Source organism: Sminthopsis crassicaudata, chromosome 2 (genome assembly GCF_048593235.1).
Source record: "Sminthopsis crassicaudata isolate SCR6 chromosome 2, ASM4859323v1, whole genome shotgun sequence".
Taxonomy (NCBI): Eukaryota; Metazoa; Chordata; class Mammalia; order Dasyuromorphia; family Dasyuridae; genus Sminthopsis; species Sminthopsis crassicaudata.
Window position 1 is genome coordinate 312494571 of NC_133618.1, and position 13490 is coordinate 312508060.

Here is a 13490-nt window from a genome sequence, read left to right on the forward strand (position 1 = left end):
GGAGGGAAAGAAGGAAGGAAGGGAGGGAGGGAAAGAAGGAAAGAAGGGAGGGAGGGAAAGAAGGGAGGGAGGAAAAGAAGGGAGGGAGAAAGGGAGGGAGAGAGAGAGAAAAGAAGAGAGGGAGGGAGGGAAGAAGGAAAGGAAGGGGGAGGGAAGGAAGGAAGAGAAGGAGGGAGGGAAGGAAGGAAGGAAGGGAAGAAGGGGAAGGAGGAAGGGGAAGGAGGAAGGGGAAAGAGGGAGGGAGGGAGGAAGGAAGGAAGGAAGGGAAGAAGGAAGGGGAAGGAAGGAGGGAAGGAGGGAGGGACGAAGGAAGGAAGGAAGGGAAGAAGGAAGGGGAAGGAAGGAAGGAAGGAGGGAGGGAGGAAGGAAGGAAGGAAGGGAAGAAGGGAGGGGAAGGAGGGAGGGAAGAAGGGAGAGAGGGAGGAAAGAAGGAAGGAGGGGAAGGAGGGAGGTAGGGAGGAAGGAAGGAAGGAAAGGAGGGAGAAAGGGAGGAAGGAAGAGAGCAAGGAAGTCACTTGCTTGGTATGCTATACTAGAAATTCCTTCATTTGTGAGTTGGGCTTGATGGCTCAGAAGGTTCCTTCTAACTTGCTAGTTCTGATTTTTTTCTCTTCACCCATTTGTGAAGTGAGGTCTGGCCAACTGTTAATCTTGTCTTTGCATTCTATAGCTCCCTGTGGAAATGTTAATAGGAAGAAAGGCCTGCAAACATCTGGATGACATTTCAGCAAGAGAAATTTATCCTTTTTTATGGGAAGAGAGCGATGCACTTGCATCTGGACAAAAATGGCCTCATTACATCAGAAAGTTACATTACAATAGAAAGTAATATTGCCTAAATATATCCCAACTGTGCCTTGTTCTGTGATTTTACTCATAACTTATCCTTCTTCTGGAATGTCCACTCTATAGATTGAAATGCTGCCCACCCACTATTCAAATGCCCCTCCCTACCTCTATGAAGTTTTTTTTTTTTCTGATTCTGCTGATTCACCCTTTAGCTAAAGTGGTGAGCTCCCTCACCAAACTTAGTGAAATGTACCCTAACTGCTCTAATTGCAGATCCTGGATAAGCACTGGCAATGCTTAAGAGGAAAAGCATTAAAGAGAAAATGTCAAAAGAAAAGCCTAAAACAGATTTAGGAAGATAGAGATGAAATAGTCATCTTAAAATGTGAATCCTGGGCACTTAAAAAAATGGAAAAATTATAATTTTGCTCTGGTCCTCTGCCCCCTCAGCCTTGTATTAGAGAAAATCAAATGAAGGCCTGGAAGAGAATGGGAAGAAGTAAAAAGGGGACAAATATATAGTAATGCATTCTAGGGACTAAGGACATTCTTAAGCAAGATGGTGAAGGGTCACCTCTCAGGCATTTTTTTTTTCATTTTTGCAGAAAATAATGCAAAATTGCATTTTGTTTGTACTTCTCAAGTATTTTTTTAAAAAAAATTTTAATTCTTTTTTTTTGTTTGTTTTTGTTGAGGCAATTGGGGTTAAATTAAGCCCAGGGTCCCACAGGAAGGAAGTGTTAAGTGTCTGAGATCAGTTTTGAATTCAGATCCTCCTGACTTAAGGGCTGGTGCTCTATCCACTGTGCCATCTAGCTGCCCCCTAAAATTTTTTTTAATATAGCAATTTGTATATGTGACAACTTCTAAGCTTCCTGAAAGGCAATGTGGTATAACGGATCAAGTGCTGCCTCTGAAACTAATTGCCTGGTGACTGTGGGTTAAGCCCTATGGTGCTCCCAGCACAGTCTCTAAGACTCTACAAATAGAGATGCGTTACTAACTTGCATGGGAGAGTTTCCCCATTTTGAGAAAATCAGGGTCTTGACCATAAACAAAAGCTCCCTGAGAGCAGGCATATGGCTTATTTGCCTTGGTGTTCTTCCAAGCAACTAGCATTTCATTACATTATAAACTCCTTGAGGGCAGGGACTGGTTTTGGTCTCTTTTTGTACCCACCTAGGAACAATATTTGGCACATAGTAGGTGTTTTGTAGTTCAGTTATTTTTTTCAGTCACATCTGACTTTTGCGGTCACATTTGGGATTTTTTGGTAAAGGTACCGGAGGGGTTTCCTTCTCCAGTTCATTTTACAGATGAGGAAATTGAGGTAAATACAGTTAAGGGCCTTGTCCAGAGTCAAAATAAGGCCGATTTTGAGCTCAGGTCGCCCTGACTTCAGACGGGACACTTGACTCATTGTGCCATCTAGTTGCCCTACTAAGCACTAAGAAGGTGTTTATAAATGTTGATTGATTGACTGATAGTCCATTAAGGTGTATTTGACATTTCACTATGAAATAACTTAAATTGAAATACAAAAAACTAAATTAAAATGGGATGTTTTTGTGGGACATCTATATAGAAAAGACCTCTCTGCCCACCCCTGTATCCACCCAGGGTTCTTTATCTCCCATTCTCCCCTGATCTGGTCCTGCTTTTCAAATTGCTTCAAATGGAAGAAAAGTCCAGTAAAACTTTGCTCCTAAAGCCTCAATCAGTGTCAGAATCTGACCAGCAGAGGGCAGGGTTGATCTGTTTATAAATCCTCCATCTTTCCATTTCTTTGGAGCACCTCCAAGCCCCACAAAGCCCTCTCACTCCCCAGATCTTGTCAATGAAGAAATGGTGCCAGGATCTCTGAGGAATAGAACAAAATCCCGTTAAGAAGAACATGAATCACCTCGACAATTGAGGCTTGGCACAGCCAACTCCTGCAAAACAACCAGCAAACACGATTCCCCAAAGTCCTTCCCCAGTGCGGGTAGTTTTCCCTGCACTGCCCCTCCCAACCTGGCAGAGGAGGGGCCCCTTCCTTGGATCAGAGTTTTTTTGTTTTGTTATTGTTGTTGTTGTTGTTTTTAAGGAAGAATTTACATCTGGGGGAGGGGATGAAAGAACGGGGAAAGAGTCCAAAGGAAAGAGGAGGGTGGATCAGGATAACTTTCCAAAAGAGGTGTATTAGAAAACACTGCCCTGAAAAAGGGACTCCAGGAAAGAGGGAAAAAAGCCCAGTACCACGTAGAATGAGAGGATTTGCAAAGTATTTTCAAATGGGATCTGCTTTTCCTGTGCCTGTTTAAAACATTAAAATTGTGCTGAATATGAGGCTGAGTTTTCTAGTCCCTCCCTCCCCCCAACCCTAGCCAAAGACGTCATGGGAGGGAGGTATAAAATTTCAGCAGAGAGAAATAGAGAAAGCAGTGTGTGTGTATGTGTGTGTGAGAGAGAGTGGGGGAGAGGGAGAGGAAAAGGGAGAGAGGAGGGGAGAGAGAGAGAGAAAGAGAGAGAGAAAGATCACAGCAGGCAGGAGGGACAGAGAAGCGAGCAAAAAAGCAAGAGGTAGAGGAAGAAAATGAGAAAGAAGGAATAACATTCAAGAAGCAGGAGTACAGTGAACTGACTTGTTTTATTTTATTTTCATGTGTTTTTTTTTCCCTTTTCCTTTTTTTTTTTTTTTTTTTTTTTTTTTTTCCTTTAACGAGAAGCAGTGAAAAGAAGCAATGATGAAGGGAGAAGAGAAGCTAAGGTCCTGGTGACCCTGGGCGTCCAAGTGGATTACTGGGGCAATACAGGAGGGGAGGCATCAACCAGGTGCCTGGTCCTTCTCAATACACGTAATCTCAAATCAGCAGCCAATGAAGACGAGAGGCAGCGGGTGACAAAAATCATTTCAAAAGTCCTCGAGGAAATGTAAACCAAGGGGAAAGTATGAATGGTGTGTCTGAAAGACAAGTGTGCCCAGCGCTTCCCTCTATCCCTAGCTGGGGACAGTGGCCCAGCCCAGCCCAGCCCTGCCACCGGCCACCTACTTACTGGTGATCTGATTTTTTTTTCTTCTCTTCCTTCTCATTTTGGGTTATCCAAGGATACTGAATTTAGAAATTTAACATTGTTCTCTTAGCCTCTCTTCAAAACACCAACTTTGTCCCTTGTTAAAGTAATATTTTGTGATCTTAGATATCAGTTTTATTTATTATTTTTTCTACCTAAGGAAATCACCAACATTCTTCCCATTTCCCCCTCTAAACCTCTCCCCCCCCACCCCAAGCCCTCCTTACTTCCCTTGCTATCCCTACTTGGTGCTCTTCACCTGGTTTGCCTGGAATCACAGCCCAGCGGAACCTGTTTAGACACATGGAGAAGGATCCCAACTTTGCAAGGCACAGAGCCTGCTTCTTCTTCCTAAGCTTTGCCAACGCTTCCTGGAAGTCCTGAATCTCTTGCAGTGCAGTGAGTTCATGCACCTTCTTGCCAAGCCTCAGTCTTCGGGATCTGGGGAGGCTGCATCGAAAGCTCTGCCTGGTTTTCCTAACTTTTTTTGCACGGCTCCTGGTCTCCTTCTCCAGGCCCAGCTGCTCCCCTGGTCCCCTTTCCCCTGTTTCACACATGAAGATGCACTTGCAAAGGGCTCTGGTGGTCCTTTCACTGCTGAACTTTGCCACAGTCAGTCTCTCTCTTTCCACTTGTACCACCTTGGACTTTGGTCACATCAAGAAAAAGAGAGTGGAAGCCATTCGGGGACAGATCTTAAGCAAGCTGCGGCTCACCAGCCCCCCTGAGGCATCAACGTTGGCTCATGTGCCCTACCACATCCTAGCCCTATATAACAGCACTCGGGAGATGCTGGAGGAGATGCAGGAGGAGAAGGAGGAAAGCTGCACTCAGGAAAACACTGAGTCGGAATACTATGCCAAAGAAATCCATAAGTTCGACATGATCCAAGGTCTTGCAGAACACAGTAAGTCCCAGCTCTCGGTTGGGTGTTCACCTTGGGAGGGTCCCAACTTGAACAGAAAGACTTTAAAAAGTCAGTCCAGGACTCGGCTAAAGAGCCAGTCACCCCTAAGTTTTCTGAGTACCCAAGGTCCAGGAGGAGCTGGGAGGGAGGAGGAGATGCTCAGCAGGGACTGGGAGGAAACCAGGACCATTCTCGGCCGGGTGGATCACTTCTTGAAACCCAGCAACCTCATGCCAGGGAGATAACCCCATTCAGTTAAAATCCTGGTTCATTTTTTTTGGGGGGAAGCACGATGCATTGCCTATGGAACATGTGTGCTCCCATCTATATGGTGATATGGGTAACCGCAAGCATATGTGCCCTATAAAAAAAATAAAAACCAAAAAGGCAGAATGGGCTAGAGGAGAAAGCTTAGTTCCATGAGTCTGGAAATCTGGATCTTTTCCCTGGTTTTCTAGAGCTCATTGTGACACGTCTCTCTTTTAGTTTTTCCAATCACTCTTTGGGGAAAATGATATTTGTCATGGAATAAAGCTGGTAAAAAGCCCTTTCCAAAGATGCACACCGCAGTAAGCATGCCCCATGTGCTATGTTTGTGTGAGTGTATACATCCGTGCCCCCTCTACAGCTTCCCCCAATTCCCCCCAGGGTGTGACTGCCTTTAAATGTTGGCACAATTTGAGGGTGCTGTCTGTGGGGCACACGCCCACCCTAAGAGACACGAGAGGAAGACTTATGGGTGCAAAAAGGGGTGTCTTCTATGCTTGTCCATTGGGGGAAAGCAGGCCTGTTTCCCATCATTTATGTCAATGAGATGCTTTGGTCTTTTCACGTATATAACTGCATGGCAGACCTGGATGTGGGTGAGATGGGGAGGGGTGTGTGTGTGTGCTTTTATTGCCAATGTGCTAGAAACCAGGGATCATCTGTATTTTTGATGCCTTTGTGTGTGTGTGTACATATGTGGAAATCATGAGTGTTAACAGAAAGGGAATTTGAAAACCCCAATACAAGGGAAGGAAATTTGGCAGATGTCAAGAAATAAACTGACAGCTCGGGCACAGATGTGAGCGAGCTCTATTTGCCCATCCTACCAGCAGGTGTCCTCATGGTCCCTGACATCCTGGCAAACTGGACCGAGGGAGTCAGACTTGGAAGCTGCAAAGGGGGAAATGGAGAAAATCAGGGAGGCTGAGGGGCCGGATTTGCCTGTACACTGGTGATTCAGAGAGGCCTGGGGGTAGGGGGAGAGAACCAGCAGAGCGACTGGAAATATCTGTCACTCACTGCCTTCAAAGGAGAATGCACTCATGCCCTGGGAGGGGGAAGAAACAAGTGGGGATTGGGGGGAGCGAAAGAGGGTTTTGTATTGGGGGGAGCGAAAGAGGGTTTTGTCTCCATTTAATGATCGCAAACACTGTTAAACTAGTGGAAGGCCTGATTCAGGGTCTCTCCGGAGCCAAGTTGAGGAAGCTGTGGCTGCAGCTCAAGGGTAAACCCTGGCTAGAATTTTCTTATTCCCGCTTCCTGTGGCTACATCTCTCTTCCGATGTGGCTGGAGTTTCTCATATTGAGGCTCTGGACCTAAAGAATGCCTGCTCCCTCCTGGGCACTCTCAGGGCACACATAGCATCTCCCAGCGGCTGATGTTTCCTTAGGGGTCTGGAATTTTCAATACCAGGCTGTACCTGCATCATTGTATCCCAAGTCCTTTGGAGTGAAGGGGAAGGGACTGGAGGCTAAGGCAGGGGGGCAGACCAGAAAGGAACTAAAAGTGAGGCTGAAGGGAAAAAATAAGGATGTTATCAAAGGGTGTTGAGAAGAGGGAGGGGAGAGAGAAGAGGCAGACACAGACAGACAGACACAGAAAGACAGACAGAGAGAAAGGCAGAGAGACACACAGAGAGATATAGAGAGAATTATTTATATCAATCAACTAACATTCATTAAGGACCTAATATGTTCCAGGCACTTTGTAAACTGAGGATACAAAAACAGGCAAAAGACAGATCCTGTCCTCAAGGAGTTCAAAATCTAAGAGTAGACATAACAAACAAACATATATGCAAGAAAGCTTTATATTGGATGAATAGGAAATAATTATCAGAGGAAGGCTTTAGAATTAGGAGGTGTAAGAATTAAGAAGGTAGAAGATGGAGCGTGAAACAGCTGTTAAAACAGTTGTGTCCAACTCTTTATGACCACAGCATGTTGATACTGTCCATGGAGTTTTTTGGGCAAAATTTCTGCTTTTCCTTCACCAGTTGATTTAGGCAAACAGGGTTAAGTGACTTGCCCAGGATGACAAAGCTGGAGAGTGTCAAGGGACAGATTTTAACTTGGGTCTTCTTGACTCCAGACTCATTGCTCTATCCACTGATCCACTTCCATATGGAACAGTACCAATACCTAAATAAAATAAAGTCTTTAAAGGGACTTTAGAGATCTAGCTCAGCCTCGTCCTTTTAGAGATGAGGAAACTAATGAATAGAGAAGTTATTATGTAAGTTGATCAATGACAGAAAAGCTATTATTCAAACTTAGATCCTCTGACTTTCAGGTCTATTCTTTCTCTTGCTTTATAGATTTTTGGTCAAAGTTAAATAAGTAAAAACTAATCAGCTGTTTATCTAAGAAACAAAATGGAACAAAAGCAGGTCTAGGAAGAGATTCAACAGATCTAGAGAAGGCACACACATAGAATCAGTACAGACCAATGCTAATTGGCTGTGTGTGTGTGTGTGTAGCAGCTGAACTAGATATAGCTGCAAATGCAGAAACCTTCACATGAGAGGCATTAGAATAGACACGGAGGAGATTTTTTCAATTGTTTTCAGTTGTGTCCTACCCTCTGTGACCCCACTTGGGGTGGTCTTGGTAAAGATATTGGAGTGGTTTGCCATTTCCTCCTCCAGCTCATTTTTACAGATGAGAAAACTGAGGCAGGCGGGGTCAAATGATTTGCCCAGAGTCACACAGTGTCTGAGATGAGATTTGAACTCAAGAAGATGAGTCCTCCCGACCCCAGAGCCATCACCCCAGTTCACTGCACTGTCTAGATAGTCTCCAAGTAAAACAGTGGGCAAACGGCCCCAGGAGAGGCCACGGACCAGCAGATGTAGAACAGATGCTAGACAGTGACCCTGATGCTAAGGGGAGGAGCAGGAGGTACCTAGCAGATGTTCAGCAGGCGCAGCAGTAGGTAGTGCTGACCGGACTTAAACTAAACCCTGAGTAAGCAGCAAGTGCAGAATGCTCCTCAGGAGACACTGAGTAGGCACCCAGGAGGGGCCGACTCTAACCAGAGCCTCAGGGCTTCTGCAGTGGGGGCCTTGCAGGTGCAGACACAGCAGAAGCAGCCCGTCCACAGCTGCTGAGGTGACACCGAAGCTGAACAGGCACAGGAGCCGGCTTCCCCACAGCCAATCAGGCGCTAAGCAGACCCAGATGAGACACATACACACACACACACACACACACACACACACACACACACACACACACACCCCAGTACTCGCTGATTATAAAGTAATCCAACAGATGCAGATGAGGCAAAAACAAAGGCTGGACAGCTGGTGAGCCTGGAGTAGACAGTGATCCCTTAGGCTTTGGAATAGTTGAGCCCCCTCCCTCACTTTTTCTCCCCCCCCTCACTTTTTCTCCCCCCACCCCTTACTGCAGGGTAGAGGTGATATGGCAACATTCTCTGCCAGAGGCTTCCAGGTTCTGAAACACCAGGCTCTCAATGCCAGAGTTACTGCAGGAGAGATGATGAGGTCATGTCTCACTCCCCACATTCCTTCTCTCCCAGTCACCTTCTTTATCCAATAGACTTTTGCAGGGAAGGGGCAGAAGGAGTAGGGGGTGAAAGGATAGAGGATGCATTCCAAACTTCTTCTCTTGGATATCATGATGCATGTGAAAGTCATGGCAGTCTCATGGAGCCAACATGACAAACAGTGAGTTGGGGAGTGGGGGTGATGTGGGAAAGCAGAAGTAAGGGAGGGAAACGTGTGCTTGGATCAGATACAAGAGAAAAGCATTCTGCCAAATCTGGTGCGTTCTCCCCAACTTCTTGGACCTGGGAAGTGGTGGGAAAGATGGCAACTCACCAAAAAGTGGAAATCAGAGTAGTTCCAACAGCTGATCTGCTTTTATCTGGAGCTGAAGAAATAGGAGAGACGTAGCAAAAGCAGGTGATTGGCAGTTGTGAGTAGAATGTTATGGAAAACACTATGAACAGGGCATCTGCCATAGGAAAGCTGAGAATTCTGTGAAAACTGAGAATAACATATTGTATATGGTGGCAGGAAAGGATGATACCACTTTCAGAGTCATAACAACTTCAGAATTTATCCAAGTCAATGATCTCTGAACAGGAATATTTTCTATAAAATCCTTTACAAATCTCTGCTTATTTTTAGGCTTTAGGGTCTATATTTGAGATATACTATTTTTAGAGTGTAGAAAGAAGTGAGGGAAGAAACAAAAAAGAAAGCAGGAAAGAAAGGAGGAAGAGAAAGAGGGAATGAAGGGGAAGAGAAAAAAAGGAAGGAAAGAAATAAGAGGAAGAGAGAAGGGAAGGAAGAAAGGAAAGAAGAAAGGAAGAAGGGAGGAAGGATGGAAAAAAGAAAAGGAAGAAGGGGAAGAGGGAAAAGAAAGAAGGGAGAAGAGAAAAGGGAAGAAGAGAGAAAGAAAGAAGAAAAGAATAGAAAAGGGAAGGAAGGAAAGAAGGGAGGGAGGGAGGAGGAAGAGAAGAATAAAGAAAAGAGAGAAAGAATGAAGGAAAGAAGAGAATAGGGAAGGAAGAAAATTTACTTTCTCACACTGTCCATTTTGGTCTGGTGTTTCAGACTGTCCAACTGTTTCTCTCATCCAAAACTAAACAAAAGGCTTTCTTTACTTTTTTTTTTTAAATGAAGAATCCTACCCTTTCCCTATCACAGGTAATTATCTTGTATGACTTAGACTAATCCTGCCAGAAAAGACATGTGCCAAATGAGAGGATGTATTTCATATTAGTCTATAATAGTTCTACATATTGGAACCTGGGGAAATATTCTCATAGTTCTTCCCAATTTTTAGGAAGTGAGAAAGGACATGCTCCCTTTCCAATTTCTTTCTGATATTCCTTAGCAAAATAATACCTTTATATATGTTTAATGCTTATGCTGGTGCTAGAAGAAATCATGTTTTTAATTTTAAATATCTGTATTTGGCCAAAAAGACTAGTGACGCTTACAGAATTAGATTATATGAAGACAATCTGTAGGAAGCATCTGAACAGAGAGATAATTTGTGACCCATTCACACTTACTCAAAAAGCATGGAAGTGTTGACTATATGCCAGATTCAAAGCAAAAATGAAATAGTACCTACTGTCAGCAAGCTAACATTCTCTTGGGAATGAGGGGACAATAAATACATAGAAAACCAAATACAAAATATGTACAAAGTATCTTATGGGGCACTAACAACTGAGAGCATCAGGGTACATTTTAAAAAAGAAGTTGTAACTGAGTGAGTTCTGAAGGAATCTAAGGTGGAATTGACAAGAGAATAAATTACAGATCTAGAGGATGCTGTTTGCAAGGGCACAGACATGGGATGTATGCAAGTTCCTGTATATTATAGACATTAAAATAGACTCAGAGGGAAAGTATCAAGCAAATAGTGAACGATGGCCTCAGGAGAGTCCAAGCAGCAAGTATACAGGCAGGCTAGTCTGGAGGACCAGAAAGAGAATGACGTGCCAAAAGCCTGGAAGGTAAGCTGTAGCTTGTTGAGAAGTCAAAAGGGAAAAGTATTTTTTCCTAGAAGTAAGGAGGAACCATAGGGTAATGAGTGACATGGTCCGACTTGTCTTTCAGGAATATTTGATAGCTATGTGAAGGATTTATTGGAAAGGGAAGAAACTGAAAGCTGGAAGACAAATGTGAAGACTGCTCTGATAATTTGAGGAAGAGCTGATGAAGTTCTGTACTAGGGTAGAGGTTTTGTGAGCAAAAAAAGAAGGGAATGAATGGGAAGTATATTATAGAAACAGAAAACCACAAGAACTGTCATTGAGTGGAGTCGAAGGAGGGAAGAGATCAAAATGATTCTGAGGTTGTGAATCTTGGGGACTGGAAGAAGAATGGTGAACACTGTTGACAGAAATAGGAAAGTAAGGGACCGAAGAATCTGTGAGAGAGGGGGTGGGGAGGGAGAGAGAGAGAGAGACAGAGAGAGAGAGAGAGAGAGAGAGAGAGAGAGAGAGAGAGAGAGAGAGAGAGAGAGAGAGAGAGAGAGACAGAGAGACAGAGAGACAGAGAGACAGAGAGAGACAGAGAGAGACAGAGAGAGAGAGACAGAGAGAGAGACAGAGACAGAGACAGAGAGAGAGAGAGAGACAGAGAGAGAGAGAGAGAGAGAGAGAGAGACAGAGAGACAGAGAGACAGAGAGAGACAGAGAGAGACAGAGAGAGACAGAGAGAGAGAGAGAGAGACAGAGAGAGAGAGAGAGAGAGAGACAGAGAGAGAGAGAGAGACAGAGAGAGACAGAGAGAGACAGAGAGAGAGAGAGAGAGAGAGAGAGAGAGAGACAGAGAGACAGAGAGACAGAGAGACAGAGAGAGACAGAGAGAGACAGAGAGAGAGAGACAGAGAGAGAGACAGAGACAGAGACAGAGAGAGAGAGACAGAGAGAGAGACAGAGAGAGAGAGAGACAGAGAGAGAGAGAGACAGAGAGAGAGAGAGACAGAGACAGAGACAGAGACAGAGAGAGACAGAGAGAGAGAGAGAGACAGAGAGAGAGAGAGAGAAAGAGGAATGATAGAGACAGACTTAAAATACACCTACTCATAGGATGGGCCAAGTATAAAGAAACTGAGACCTATCTAGATCTTCCCTATTCCCCCATCCTGCTTTTCTTACAAATTTCTAACAAATCTATGTTTTCTAGCTCCAGTGTTCTTTTCACTATACTATATTTCTGCTTTCTTTTCCCTGATATTCACAAACTTAGGCCTTTGAAATGCTAATAAATTCCTTTTCTTCCACTAACTGCTATTCTCTGTAGAAGGACATTGGATTTGGAGAGTAGAGTGCCTGGGTTCAAATTCTGTCTCAGCTACTTACAGAGTTCCCTGTTGCTCATTTTATATTAATCTATGTGAACTCGACCAAATGCTATCCCTCTCTGGATATGTTTCTCCATTCAAGGGCAGATTAAAAACTCTACAATGAGTAAGACACATGGAGAAAGTGCACCTTAGGGGAGCCTTGACGGAAGACTCATGACTCAGAGAAACAGATGAGGAAAGAGGAAGTGCATACATAAGTAATGGTCTGGGTGAAAGTATGCATATATGACACAGAAGACCCATTTGGGGAACTTGCTAATAATCCAACTTGGCTGGAACAGAGAATTTGTGTGGGAGAGTTGAAGGAAATCTAAAACTGGAAAGATAAATGTGAGACACTGTGGAGATCCTTAAAAGTCAAGGTGAAGAGTTTCTGTTTCATCTTCTAAGGCAATGGGGAGCCACTGAAGATGCTTGAGTACCATAATCAAACTTGTGACTTAGAAAATTGATTTTTTTGCAGCTATGTGATAGATATATATTCCTATCTCCCCCAACCTGCTTTTCTTCTAAATATGCCCATTTCTGCTGACACCACCACAGTTTTTTTAGTCTTTCAAGTTTTAATCCTTGAAGTCATTTTTCACTCTTCCCTCTCCCTCCATCCCCCAGTGGCCACCTCCAGAAAATTTCTCTTGTTTGCCCCTTAAACTTGTTCACAATCCAGTTTCCACACTAATTCAGGCCTTTATCACCTCTTTCCTGGACTATTGCTATAGCTTACTAATTGTCTCCTAGCCTCCAGCTTTATCCCTTTTCAAACTATCTTCCATATAGCTACCAAACTGATGTTGCTAAAGCATAGCCATCTTTCCTCTCCTGTCCTCTCCTCTCCTCTCCCTTTCTCTCCTCTTCTCTCTTGTCTCTCTTCTCTTTGCCTTCCTCTCTTTTCCTCTCCTGTCTTCTCCTGTCCTGTCCTCTCTCTTCTTTTCTCCTCTCCTGTTCTGTTTTGTCCTATCCTGTCCTCTCTTGTCCTCTCCTCTCCTGTCCTGTCTTATCCTCTACTCTCCTGTTCTGTTCTGTCTTGTCCTGTCTTCTCTTGTCCTCTCCTCTCCTGTCCTGTGTTGTCCTCTCTATTCTCCTGCTCTATTCTGTCCTCTCCTTTCTTGTTCTCTCCTGTCCTTTCTCATCCTTCTCCTCTCCTCTTTTCTTTTTTCCTCTTCTTTCCTCTCCTCTCTTGATTCACCAGTCTTACTGACATTTCTTTATTATATTTATTATAATGTTATATTTATATTTATTATAATGACCATAGCCTGCTTATATGGAGTGTTTTAAAGTTTATAAATCGCTTTTCAAATATTCTATCATCCCCATTTTATAGGTGAAGATATTGTGGCAGATAGGGGCCCAGAATCATACAATTAATAAGCGCCTGAGATCAGGTTTGAACTGACCTTTTGGTCTGACTGATCACAAGTCCTATATTCTCTATTCACTGTACCACAGCCATATCAAGTAAGTATGAATACATACAAAGAGTAACACAGAGATAGTGAAGGGTATAGCAGTCCTATCTGCCTTTCTGTACATGAGGATGGTGTTCTGGTGGGCCAGGTGACTTGAATTCTGGAAATGCAGCTAGTTCCTCTCCTAACATCATCTTCCTTATCTT

At 43.9% G+C, this 13490-nt stretch overlaps 1 protein-coding gene across 1 annotated transcript in view; it reads left to right on the forward strand.

Annotated features, from left to right (window-relative positions):
- The first annotated feature begins 3447 nt into the window (after positions 1–3447).
- Positions 3448–13490, forward strand: part of TGFB3 (transforming growth factor beta 3) — a 47502-nt gene continuing 37459 nt past the window's right edge. Inside the window, exon 1 of the mRNA XM_074289976.1 lies at positions 3448–4750. Coding sequence (XP_074146077.1) covers positions 4399–4750 — 352 coding nt within the window. The 5' untranslated portion in view covers positions 3448–4398. The remainder of the gene's footprint in view (positions 4751–13490) is intronic.